The sequence below is a fragment of the Saimiri boliviensis genome, chromosome 11 (assembly GCF_048565385.1).
Source record: "Saimiri boliviensis isolate mSaiBol1 chromosome 11, mSaiBol1.pri, whole genome shotgun sequence".
In the NCBI taxonomy this organism is placed as follows: Eukaryota; Metazoa; Chordata; class Mammalia; order Primates; family Cebidae; genus Saimiri; species Saimiri boliviensis.
The window spans coordinates 57,065,742-57,079,729 of NC_133459.1; the positions used below are offsets into that span (position 1 = coordinate 57,065,742).

The 13,988-nt window shown below is 36.1% G+C and overlaps 1 protein-coding gene across 2 annotated transcripts in view; it reads right to left on the reverse strand.

Moving 5' to 3' along the window:
* Positions 1 to 491: 491 nt before the first annotated feature.
* MYSM1 (Myb like, SWIRM and MPN domains 1) overlaps positions 492 to 13,988 on the reverse strand; it is a 40,184-nt gene continuing 26,687 nt past the window's right edge. For both annotated transcript variants that reach the window (XM_074380902.1, XM_003921501.4), the window contains exons 12-20: positions 13,072 to 13,160; positions 9,903 to 9,957; positions 9,551 to 9,601; positions 8,761 to 8,835; positions 7,924 to 8,112; positions 6,772 to 6,904; positions 3,150 to 3,255; positions 2,919 to 2,976; positions 492 to 1,897 (exon numbers count right to left, since the gene is read on the reverse strand). In XM_074380902.1, coding sequence (XP_074237003.1) covers positions 1,739 to 1,897; positions 2,919 to 2,976; positions 3,150 to 3,255; positions 6,772 to 6,904; positions 7,924 to 8,112; positions 8,761 to 8,835; positions 9,551 to 9,601; positions 9,903 to 9,957; positions 13,072 to 13,160 — 915 coding nt within the window. In that variant the 3' untranslated portion in view covers positions 492 to 1,738. The remainder of the gene's footprint in view (positions 1,898 to 2,918; positions 2,977 to 3,149; positions 3,256 to 6,771; positions 6,905 to 7,923; positions 8,113 to 8,760; positions 8,836 to 9,550; positions 9,602 to 9,902; positions 9,958 to 13,071; positions 13,161 to 13,988) is intronic.

Sequence of the window (13,988 nt, forward strand, 5' to 3'; positions counted from 1 at the left end):
GGTTTCCTGACTTTTGGTCTCTCAGTCCTCAGAGCAATTGTTTTGTAAGCTATACTTCATTGTTTATCCAAAGTACACATAGAAAAATGGAAAAATACTACCTGTTTTTTAAAAAATGTAGGTTAATTTGGAAACTGTATTAACTCAAAATATGAACTTCACATGAGCAGTCCAATGATTAGAATGAACAATAAAATTTTAGTCCTGGAAGGACCCTAAGAAGTTAAGTTAGACTTCCGTTACACAAGAATTAAGGCTAAGGGAAAGTAAACTATATCCCCCCAAATCACAAAGTTGAGACAAGAACCAGGTCACCTATAGCTGGCTCACTGCTTCTTCCAATACTCCTTTTTCTTCATTGGCTATTGATTACAAACAAACAAAGCAAAAATGTAGAATCAATCTGGTTTAGATATAAGAAAACATCAGTAAGAATTCTTAGTGAATAGGTATAAATCAATCCTCTAGCTACTAAGAAATAAACTAAAATCTTTTGGGCAGCATGATTGCTTATTTTATTTTAAAATGGGCTTAGATTCAGATCATAATTTTGAGTTTCAGTGTCATTTGAAGAGGATGTAAGGCTTAACAAATGTAAAACAAAATTCTAATGTTAAAATTCTCTAGATCAGGGGTTGGAGAATAGCCAGCAGCCTATGTTTTGTGAGACCTGTGAGCTAATAATGGTTTTTATAGTTTTAAAGAACTGTTTAAAACACATACACACACACGCACATACACACACACAGAAGAATGTCTCATAGAAATCATTATGTGGCCTAAAAAGCCAAAATTATTTACTAACTGGCCCTTTACATTAAAAAGTTCACTGACCTCCATTACAGATTCAGAAAGTATATGAAACTAGGTTGAATATGTAATATGTCCTGAAAGGTGTTTTTGTTTTAAAAATTAAATCTCTGATTTTTCCAGCTTTATTATCATTTGCCTCTTTCTCCTAATAGTAGATAGTAGAAAAAAAGTTTGAGGGTTATGATTACCTATGTTCCAATTAAATGAGGTTTTATCACATATACCAATGTAGTGGACATACAATTGAAGCTAATTATTTTATGCATGTCAAATTAGTCAAAAATTTTCAGATAGCGGGGAAAATGGCGTATCTTATGATACTATTGCTATACAATGAAATGGAAGCAATATTAAAAACTAGTAATTCAATTCTCTCTTTTGGGTTTCTCTTGTTTTTAAGGTTTTCTTGTCATGCCTCTCCTGGCTCCCTACTGCATGTTGTTAGATTAGTTCTAAACCCTATTAATTATCTCAGTGACCACCCATCCATATCTCATTTGTAACCATAAACAAATCTCACCAGAACATATGAAAAGAATGGAAATGCTTCTAAATGAAATATGAGGTAACACAATGAAACATAAATGGCTAGTTCAGGGAAGAAATGACTTAGAGACATAGTCCAAATCCCAAGCTGAACCCAACAGTAAAGCCAAGCAGGCTCCTAAGTTACACAGCATCGCTTAGTAAAGGACTAGAACACTGTGCTGGACCCTGGTTTGCAGCACTCTGATAATCACTGTATGAAAGCAAGTCTGTAGCTCTTCCTTTTCACATGTTTTATGTGACAAAGTTTGGATTTTGTGAACGAGAGAAAAAATACCAAAGCCGTGCCAATGTTAACTACATTACAATCACTTTAAGGTTATAACACTGAAAGCAATATCTACTGTGTCAAGATTCAAATGTCTTAACTGTAAAATAATCACATTAACAATTCCTTTATGCAGTTCTCTTCAGTTACTCCATTCTCTTGGTTGCTTTTATAACTGGAAAGGAACAAATTTTCTATTTCAGTCAAGAATTCTTCAGCCATAAAGCAATTGGTCACTTTGCTCAGAGTCTTCCTCATACACTCCAAAAGCTAGTTGAAAAGAAAAGTGTTGTATTTAAATACATAAAAAAATGAGGGTTTACATTACTATCACTATTTTGTTCCTTTCCAGACCTCACATTTCCTAAGGCTCAAATGAGAAACACTCTCCTTAAAAATGGTTCAAGATTAACTTGTGTTGAAGAGTCGCAGAGCTGGAACGTAGAAAATTGCTGCTGAGGAGCACTCAGCTGAGTACCTTTACGATTTCACACAAAGAGACAAACCTGAGACTGTTTATGTGAGGCTTTCTACTTTATACATATCTGTGACTTTTCTCTATTTGTAGTTACACTTATAAAGCAAAATAATCCTGGGCACACATACACATACACAATTTATATATATAAAAACACAAGATTCTACCATTTCAAAATGAGGATGCTAGCTAGAGTCTATTTCTTTGGAAATATGCATATACTTTTCAACAACACACAAAAAAGTGAATATAACACAAACGAGTAAAAATATTTTTAAAAAAACTTTGTTTAAATTTTCTATCCCCTAATTGCTATTTAAAAAAAGACAAATGCTGCTGATCTACTAGCCTTCAATCATTACAGAAGCAAAACCTAGAAGTGAACTGATAGAATTCAAAACTCTTATTTCCTATTAGAAAGTTAAATAAAATTACTATTTAAATTTAATTGTCAGATTTATATCATCATTCTTAAAAATGATCAACTGTTAAGGCTAAAATGGAAACATGGCACTTTCAAATTTAATAAAATGAGGAAAATGCTCTCCATTGTGTATAATAATAATCTGCTAAGAAATTTATCAGCTGACACTGACAGATTTATTCTAAAATAGTATTTTTTCTATGTGCAAGCTTGGGCAACAAAACACATTACTAATTATCTCCTAGAAATTAATTTTCCAAAGGAAAAAGCAATAAAAGAAATATACAGAAAATTATCCACAAAGTATTAGGCATCATGGGAAAACACATTGAGATGAATAGCTTTAGAATTTGTGAACAATGGAACCAATTAAAATGAAGGCAGCTTACTTTCTGTAAACAAGTCAGGTCAGAATCCCGGTGAAAGATTTTATCCATGGGGACGCTGCTGTAGGAAGAAGTATGAAAACAAACTGATGAAACAAATACTATAATCAGTTTCGTAGTAAACTATCACAGATGCCATACATCACAATTTTATAGTTAACTTGGGTTTTCTCTGAAACATAATTTAATGAGCAACACTGCAGATGTGCAACCATCTCAAACCACAGCACATACCTATGGGACAGCCTGTATTTTTCTATTATCCATCTTGTCTTTTCAAATACTAATCCCCACTGAGGTTCTTCTAACATCTGTTGTACTTCAAATTTGTAAGGTAAGCCTAGAAAAGCATAAAGAAGCACATTTTCATCAACTATTTCTTAACTCTCCAACCTCCTTTTAATTATACTTAAAATTCCCTTCAGTGTTTTTACAACCACGGCTTGACAGATCAGCTGAACAGCACTTTAAACATAGTGGGCATTCATTAAATATTTATTGCCTGACTGTGCTTGGCCCACCAAGCATATTAATGGTAAGCTATTAATACTAATAAAGAAGAGTAAAAGTGCCATTTACATGACAATTCTCTGCTGGGCACTATGATAGGATGATCACATAATTTATCACCCAAATCAAGAGATTTTTTTGAATGAAAGAAGGTACTATTAATAATTATGGCTGAACCACAGGTTTAAATTGGGACTATTCTGGACAAACTAAAACAGGCATCCCCAAACTTTTTACACAGGGGGCCAGTTCACTGTCCCTCAGACCATTGGAGGGCCACCACATACTGTGCTCCTCTCACTGACCACCAATGAAAGAGGTGCCCCTTCCTGAAGCGCGGGGTGGGGGTGGGGGGGCGGATAAATGGCCTCAGGGGACCGCATGCAGCCCGCGGGCCGTAGTTTGGGGACGCCTGAACTAAAACATATTGCCATCCTAGTGACAATTCAAAAAATAAAATAAAATACAGGTTATTAAGCTTACAACAATGCTGTAAGGAAGGTAGCTTTTTTTTTTTTTTTTTTTAACAGGTGAGAAAACTAAAGCTGAGACACATTAGAAAACATATTTAGGCTAGCAAAGTGGCAGGACATAGATGTTAAAACCCAGCAGGTTTGCCTCACTTCTGAACCCAAACACATTCTACCTCCCTTGATGAGCTAATCCAGGTGTCCCCAAACTACGGCCATTTATCCAGCCCCCCGCCACACTTCAGGAAGGGGCACCTCTTTCACTGGTGGTCAGTGAGAGGAGCACAGTATGTGGCGGCCCTCCAACGGTCTGAGGGACAGGGAACTGGCCCCCTGTGTAAAAAGTTTGGGGACGCCTGAGCTAATCCAAGACCAGACAAGAGGATGATAGGATGAACCTGGGGAGGCAGCAACTGCTTTGAGTCAAAGTTGTCATACTAAACTCTGGAGGAAAGAAAGAAGCCCAAAAGGTGGATATCATATATTCAGCTAGAAAGGAAAATATACCCAACGATGAGCTATCTTAGCTATTTCTTACATATCCTTCAAGACCCCATGTAAATGTATCTGTAGCATTTTTTAAAAAGCTCAGCTGATTCATTATCAAAGGCTGATACTGTCATAATAACACTTAGAATGCATACTATGTACCACCTAATACTTTATGTGAAATCACTTAAGTGAAGTGGCTGCCATTAATTTTCCCCTTTTTATTTTTGATGAGGATACTACGTCCTAGAAAGGTTAGCCTGCTCATGGTCAAATATAAAAGGCAGAGGCAGGATTTGAATCCAGGCAGTCAGGCTTGAGAGTTCTGGTTTTATCTTTTACATAACACTGCCTCTCAACTGGGTTTCTACCATGATAAGGCTTTTCAAAACAATAAAATGCCAGCAAATCAGAACCCATGGCGGGGGGGAAGCCAAGGGTCGGGGGAAATAGAATTGTTTCCTCACAATGAAATCAAGTCTGCCTGGCTCTGGGGAGGTTCTCCTTCTGCCATATCTGAAAACCCTTAAAGCACTAAGCAAGGGTAATTTTGGGCTCTTTTCATTTGTTTCCTATTTCTTAGCAATTGTATTCCTTTGCTGCTCAATGTTGTGTTTAAATACCGAGATTTTATATATTTTGTCCAGTTTTCTGGTAGTTTCAGACAGGTTCTTGTTACTTCATTTTTGCCAAAGTAGAATTCCACAAACAAAATATTAAATTTCATGTAATTCTAATCAATTTACATTTAAAGTCACATGTGCCATGAGCCTGCTATTGTATTGGACAGCACCAGAATTGAGGTTTATTTCCAAAACCTAGCAGTATGTGGGATTATAAAATGATTTAAAGAGAGAACAATTGTAGTTTTTTATAAAATTGTACTGAGCTAAAGAATAATGTGTATTATGTGCTATGCTCAAAATGGACATTCCACACTAAATTTAATACCAGTATTATTAATTCAGTAAAAACCCACATAGTGTTGACCACCTCCTAGATGCAAAGCAATTTATTAGGTGCTACTGGAGAAAAAAGAAAAGACATAGTCCCTGCTCTTTGGGCATGCAGTTTATTAGGACTTGCTAAACAGATAAACTGCATTAAAATATAAAGTGACCATGAAGGCAAAAATAAAGTGTTGCAATACATAAAGAATAGAGCAACTAATAGTAATAACATGAGGGCAGTGCTAGTAAGTCATTATCAAACATAGGGCATCCAAGTGAGATCATTAAGAATGAACAGAAATTAGGCTGGGCTCGGTGGCTCAAATCTGTAATTCCAGCACTTTGGGAGGTGGATAACGAAGTCAGGAGTTCGAGCCCAGCCTGACCAACATAGTGAAATCCCATCTCTACTAAAAACACATAAGTAGCCAGGCATAGGTCCATGCCTGTAATCCCAGCTATTAAGGAGGCTGAGGCAGGAGAATCCCTTAAACCTGAGAGGCAGAGATTGCACTGAGCCAAAATCATGCCATTGCACTCCAGCCTGGGCCACAAGAGTGAAAATCCGTCTTAAAAAAAAAAGGAATGAAGATAAATTAATTATTAAACAAACATTCATTTGGTATCTACTTTATACCAGGCCTTGTGCTAGAAACAGGATAGAAAAATGGGTACGATAGAGTATTTATTCTCAAAAGGCTTAGCTCTAATAGGGAAGAGTACAATGTGGGGTAACTGTAGTGACAGTGTCCAGAGGACTTGACCTAGAGCAGTGGTAGTAATGATAGAATAAATAACCTAGAGTTATTTAGCCTACTGTTTCCTCTTACTGTTTGCTTTCTGTCCACATTCCCTTCCTTTTCCTCATCTGCTATACCAATTCCCTATTCACCCAGAAATGATTGGCTACAAGTAGATATAAACCTCAGAGGAATCAAGTCAGATGTCAGCCTATGCCAACCAAATTCCTTCCTGAGATAGAATGGGAACAAAGAAATATACAAATTGAGTTAGTCATTGTTAACCCTAAACTGGGAGGTGACAAGAGAGCTGGTGGTCATTTTTTTTTTTCATTTGCATGCCATCAAAGAGAAAGCCAGTCTGCACTTATAAAAACAATTTCCATGAGAACAGAGACTGTTTTGTTTATTGCAGGATCTCCAGTGCCTAAAATACACACTGCCTGACCTAACCTTTCTCCAGATTTCAATCCTTTTGCCCAGTGGCCATAGTAACAAAAGTGGGGACTTGACTAAAGCAGGAGATTATGAAAGGGAAGAGGGTGGCTATACTAGGTGGCACCCAAATAGTAATTCCCTAGTTGAGGCCACCAACTCTGACATTAAATAATTTTGCACAGTTGCCAATCTTTTGATTTGTATAAGTCAAAGAAAAGAGAGTAGAAGTAGGATAAAGTTATTTTTGTTGAAAACTTACGATAGGAGCCATCTGGGCTAATTTCCTCACTTATAACCAGGCAGGTAATTTGAGAATATGGTAAGGGGTTATTTCGATTATAGGGACTAACAATCATTCCAATGAACTTTGCACCTCCTCTGGAGAAGTAACTCTACAATTACAAGAAAAATATAATTAGTGTCAACTATATAAATTCAAAAGCCAATGTTTATCCATACTAACATTTTAAACATCTAATGGGAAAAGCAGGAACAAAAAGGTACATTAAAAAGTTCACATCCAGCCTGGTGTGATGGCTCACACCTGTTATCCCAGCACTTTGGGAGACTGAGGCAGGCAGATCACTTGAGGTCAAGTCAAGACCAGCCTGGCCAACATGGTGAAACCCCGTTTGTGCTAAAAATACAAAAATTAGCAGGGGTGTGGTAGCACGTGCCTGTAAACCCAGCTACTTGGGAGGCTGAGGAAGCAGAATCCCTTAAACCTGGGAGGCTGAGGTTGCAGTGAGCCGACATTGCGCCATTGCACTCCAGCCTGGGTGACAGAGTCAGACTCTGTCTCTTAAAAAAAAAAGTTAACATTCAAACTGCAACTAAATCAAATGCCTTAGACATTCGTTTCACACTGTAAATTTTTCAGGCAAAAATGTGTTCAACCAAATCCGGAATCGCCCTTTAAAAAAATTGGCCTACACAATCTGTATTTGCCATGAACTTACTTACTAATTATATTCACCATGCTATATCCGTAATTCTTATCAATATGGTAATAATTTACAAATACCCTACGGCAAACCCAGTCACATTATCAAATGTAAAATCCCAGAATAAAACGAGACTTTTTCTTCAGCTATAAAAAATATATATTATGTTTCTTATTATTTCAATTATATTTAGTCCCAGTCCTAGCTGCTCCCATTAATTTTTAAAGGCTCTGGAAGTATTTATCACTGTAACATTAATGGCTTGTCTGTACTTAATAAAATAACTGACTTTCTAAATGTTTACATAAACATTTATCAATCTCGCAGAAAAAAAAATGCATGTTCTTTTAGAACTCCCATTATAAAGAATATTAGAAATGCAAAACAAAAAATGTTTAAAGTTTACCTATGTAAAACGAAGCACTGAGGGGGTGTGCAATCACTTACAGAATATACCCATATAATACCTGGTATTTAGCTTGTGTGTCAATATCTCGTAAGGAAGGATTGGGATCAAAAGCTGGATGAGAATGATACCATCCAATAACACTGTAGCCTCTAACAGCCAAGGTTTCTGAGGCCTGTGTTTGTGATACAGGATCCATCTCACACTGTAGTCCTGTACTCAGACTGTTACACGGTTCTGCTGCACAGACCTATAAAAAACAATTGATCTTCAAATGATTATACTAAAATCCTGTTAATTCGATTACTCTAATGTTAAAATTCTTTCAGAGATACAGAAACTTTTCAAGGTCAAGACTTTTATTTGACAATATCATAGTCAGCCTTTAACTTGCAAATGACTTATACTCCAAAAATCTGATTGTATGCTAGAAACTTAGCATGCATTTTTCTACTCAAACAAGGTCATAATAATGGTTAGTTTTCCACATCAGCCCATATAATACCCGTACAAAGGTATTCTTTCAATGACACCTGTTACTTATGACAATAATTTCAACAGAATCATGCATATAAACTTTCAACCACAAGCGCTAGTACATATTTCTGGCCTCTTAGAAGTTGTAGCTTTTTACTAATAAAGGCAATGAGGAGCCAAGGCCTGGCAATGTTCTCTCTTGGTGGTAAAAAGAAACAGGTGCTCAGAATATGGAATGTTAAGTCACTTCTGAGAATATATAACTTGCAAATGTAGCAAGTTATGCAATATTTGCATATTCTCATATATATCACAGGTAAAGTCTGTATTTTAATTATATTCACTGAATTCTATAAAAATATTTGGTATGGTAGTAGGACTAAATAATAAATAAAACATGTTTTTAAAAAAGAGAACTTACTTCAACTACTTTATCAACTTCTGAGTATCTTCCTCCTAACAGGCCAATCACTTCTGCCATAGAAACATGAGCATGCTAAAAGAAATGCAAGACAGACTTAGCCCAAATGCACAAAATCACTTGACAAAAAATCCTAACAAAACTCACTTATCGTAAGAAAGTCATGTATAAGTATAGTCATCATGCTTTTATAAAATAAAGTAACATAAAAGAGGAACTAGATGCTAGGCTCAGTGCACAGAAACTAAGATTTCACATCTATCTTCACTGTTGGCTGAGAAGCTTTCAACCAAACTCTTAAACATTCTCTGACTCTACCTTTTCACTTACAAAATGAAGATACCATTTACTCTCCCTATTCAAGAAAGGTATTATGTAAGGATACAAAGTAAAAATCACTCTAAATCCTTCTACACAAAGACATCACAAACACAAAAACTGTTGGAGGTATTGGTAGTTTAGTGTAAGCAAAAAAACCCTCCAAATTATAGGAGTTGTGCTTTGTTCCAGTAATCTAAAAGGTGGCAGACACATATATTAGAAAATGAAAACAGGGTTAATGATGGTAAACAGTCTGCAAAAACTCACATTAATTTATTTTCTCTAAAATATGGAAACATGCAATTGTTTGGCTTTTCTCCAAAAGAAAAGACTTATTTTTAGACTCCTTGTAAAAGAGGATAGTTAAGATCCAAAATACACGTCTTCCATACTCTGTCTTAAGCCTGCAATAAAAATACACAAGAGTAGAAATCAGAATAACAAAGTAAACGCAATAGATTATCCTTACCAAATCCATTATTAAAAGTGCTTCTGAAGCCACTTTCACCTGAAATGGCTCCTGAAATATAAAAAACAAAACAAAGTGGGGGAGCATAAAAATAGAGATTTTGTTCTCCCCACCTAGAATGCCCACCCTGTTCTTTATCTACCCCACCAAGTTCTCAGCACTAACAAAGCTCAAAACAAACTAGACTTTTAAAAAACATTATGATTGAAAACTCCACCAGGGAGAAATTCTCTCGCATTTTCAGTCTTTTCCCATACATAAGCCTTGCACATATAGAAAAAGAGTAAGTATTTCCTGTTTGACAGAAGGAAGGGGAATTGTCTATGGTCATTCATGAATGCATAAATAGTACCTGCTTTTCTTCATTGAAAAAATTACAAGGTATCAGTTGGAAGGGATCAAATGAGCTGAAAAGAAAAAAAAATTATTTTTAATATAATCTCAACAAGATTAGGAAAATAGCATTTATTTGCAAATTTGAAAGTGTGTATCAATAATCTAAACCCAAATTCTGTATAAATGAGAAAAATAAACTAGGAGTTTCTTAGGATGTTCCATCAACCCTTTCAAAAGAAGCACTATTCCTTTAGATTTAACAAGAACAAAAAAATCCCGGGGACTTTGAGATAAAGTCATTCTGTTGTCTTTTCCTTTGACACTCAAAGCAGACCCTATACACCATCAGACATATGTCCCACACTAAAAGCAGATTTCAAAAACTTCAATGAAAATGTAATTATCTGTCATGAGACCCCAAAAAAAGTTCAAAAATGATGGAAGTTTATCAAAAACACGAGTCAGTTCAATAATGTGCCCATTATAGAGTAGGAACTTAAAACATTTTTTTGAATGAATGAATGACAAACAGTTCTGTTAAAGAAATTAATGTATTAGTCCTATGATAAACTCTTAAAGTGAAAAAGTGGCCAGGTGCCGTGGCTCACATCTGTAATCTCAACACTTTGGGAGGCCAAGGTGGGCGGACCCCTTGAGCCTGGGAGTTTGAGACCAGCCTGGGCAACATGGTGAAACCCCATCTCTATTAAAAAAAAATACAAAAATTAGCTGGGCCTGGTGGTGTGTGCCTGTAATCCCAGCCACTCAGGAGGCTGAGGTAGAAGGATCACTTAAGTGCAGGAGGTGGAGGCTGCAGTGAGACGTGATTTCACCACTCTACTCCAGCCTGGGTGACAGAGTGAGACCCTGTCTCTAAAAAAACAAACAAAAAAAGTGAAAAAGTAAAAAGAGCTAAAAAGGGGAGAACCTAAGCAAGGTCAATAGCACACATAAATCTAAGAAATATTAAAAAGTCTTAGACCAGTAAACAATTAAGGCTTGAGAACTATATTAAAAACAATAAAAAGGGTTCTTAGGCTATCTTCAGGGAAAGAAAAACACACAGGAATACATTTGCATTAACACAGCTGGAAGAGAGCAGGTCAACTCCATTCCCATTCAACCACAGATTGTTAGCTTCAAGAAAACATTTTGTTTGGCTTAATAATGTACCCCAAGTGACCAGAACCATGCCTGGCATATACAATAGACATTCAAAGTCACTTGTTGAATAAAAAAGAAAGACCTTTAAATTAGGAAGTGTTTAATCAATACAAAAAGAAACTGAAGGCCAAGAGAGATGAGAAAATAGCACAGAAGGCACATCCCAGAGCATTTAAGAACCACAGATATGGAACCGCTGTTAATGTTTGTTGTGGAACTGCAGAGAATGGGAAAGTTACCAAAGGACTAGAAATAGGCAATTATTGAGCTTGTTTCACAACACAAAAAAGCAGACTGCAGAAAAGGATGAATTAGATATAGAATACTAGTAAAATTCTAGAAAAAAATATGAAAAAGCTGATTTGTGATCTTTAACCAAGTGAAGAGGTGACTAAGGCAAAATGAGTTCGTGAAAATGTAAGGCATAAGTAGACCTTATTACAGACACTACTGACCGGAATGATCTGTTAGAAACTAAAGACTCAAATTTATTTATCTGAAACTAAACAAGACATCTGTTATGATTATCCTTCTCCATAAGATGAAGCTATATGGGTTAACTGTGGTAATCTATATAGCTGGTTGAAGAACGAATATCTTTGTTGTTAAGATATAAACAATGGCCGGGCGCGGTGGCTCAAGCCTGTAATCCCAGCACTTTGGGAGGCCGAGGCGGGTGGATCATGAGGTCAAGTGATAGAGACCATCCTGGTCAACATAGTGAAACCCCATCTCTACTAAAAATACAGAAAATTGGCTGGGCATGGTGGCACATGCCTGTAGTCCCAGCTAATTGCGAGGCTGAGGCAGGAGAATTGCCTGAACCCAGGAGGCGGAGGTTGCGGTGAGCTGAGATCGCGCCATTGCACTCCAGCCTGGGTAACAAGAGCGAAACTCTGTCCCAAAAAAAAAAAAGATATTAAAAAAAAAGATATAAACTATGAGGTTTACATTCTCTAAGTTCAATCAGTGATTAATGGCAGGAAAGGCAAGCTTATTGAAATGTTAATGATACAGTGCTACCAAGGCTAAAATGAAAAAAGTGTATCTGGATTTAAAAAGATCCTGATGACCTGGAACAATGATTGAAAATCACAATAAATATAAGTCTTACATATTGAGTCCGAAAATCAATTGTCTGTATATTGGATGAGGAGTCCTAGCTTATGAATATTTTTTACATAGTTTATCTAATTTAGTCTCACAACAATTGTGTAAGTTTTCATTTTTATTTTAGAGAGGTAATATGTAATGATTACGAGCATGAATTCATAAGCTTAACACTTGGGTTTAAAACCAACAGCTCCGCTACTTAATAGTGTGAGCAAGTTACTAAACCTCTCTATGCCTCTCAGTTTTCTCATCTGTAAAATGGGAGTGAGAATATTGACTAATGCATAGGGTTGTCATGAAGATTATATGAGCTAATAAATATAAAGTGCTTAAAACACAGCTAACAGTGTTAGCTATTTTAATCATTGTGCTAAGGACATGTATCAGGTAAAAATAAGATGTAATGGCATTCCCGGATATCTTGTTTTAAAAGGACACTGACAAAACTACCGTCTACTGCATGGGGCATCTGCAGGAAGAGAGGATAGAAAATTGGGGCGTTTAACTTATTTGGTGACCCTTAAATTTCAAAGGTTCAAATTTTAGATTATCCAAGCATTAGAAAACAACAATAAACTATGCAACAACTTGCTGACAATTAGTACCACCAAAGAAAACCCAGTCATTTTATGAGGTCTTCTGTCCATAACGTCTAGAGTTGAATGACCAACCTGTCCTAAACAAGGCCTCTTTACAACATATGTTGGATACTATGTTCACTGAATCTGAACAAATTTAAAACGTTTGTTCCAGGTCTCCCAAATTCAAAATCAGTGAAACAAAAAAATCTTTAAAAATTGTAGAATTTTTAACTTAATGCAAACAACATAATGCAGCTACTGACTATTTTTTCATATATTAGCCATTTGTGATAAATTTTTAAAAATTACATTTATATAACACTACACCTTTTTGTTGGTCTTGGCACTTTTAAAGATTTAACAGGTCTGCCTTTTTCCTCTTCTCTTCTTTTTGCCAACTCCTCAGCAGAGAGATGCTAAAACAAAATGCCAATTGATTAAGGAATCCATCAACTACTAAGAGGCAGAATAAAAAATAGTCCTTTAAAACCAAGTTTAAGGGCATGTGAGAACATGAGAAACTAAACTGATACAGATGGGTTTTCCTTTTTGCTACCGACATGGTACAAAGGCTGGACAGCATTTTTTAAAACACTGTTTCAAAAGATACAGCCCTCCCAAACTGAAAATCTGCTTCTCTTGATTTGCCCATTTCAATGGTACCAGTCACCCAGGTTCGAAAACCTCAGAATCACCTGAGTCTTTTATTTCCCATTTCTACTTACCATATTCTATGGTGTTGAGTTTTCTCTCACAACTGGGACAGTGCAGAGTAACGATTAAGAACAGATTCTGGATCTAGAATGTCTGGCTATTTATTTACTAGCTGGGTGACCCTAGGCAAGTTCTAAAGCTTTCATGCTTCAGTTATGCCATTCTTAAAAATGGGAACAATAAAAGTAATAATAAAAAGTAAATAAACAATAGTACCACCGTCATGGTATTATTGTGAAGATTGATTTCATGTTTATAAAATACTGACAACGGTGTGTGATACATAGTAACCCTTTATGGGTGGTTACAAAATAAAATAAATCTCTACTTATTCCATTTCTATAACTAACCTTACACCCTAGTCCAAATGAACTATGTATCTTTTCCAGAATACATCCAGTATTTTTTCCATGTCTCTAGCTTTGTTCCCTCAGCCTGAAGTGTTTTCATCTCCTTTTTGAGATTCTTTTCAGATCCTTCAGATCAGATTCTACTCCATATAGTCTATGAAACCTGCTCTGATCACACCC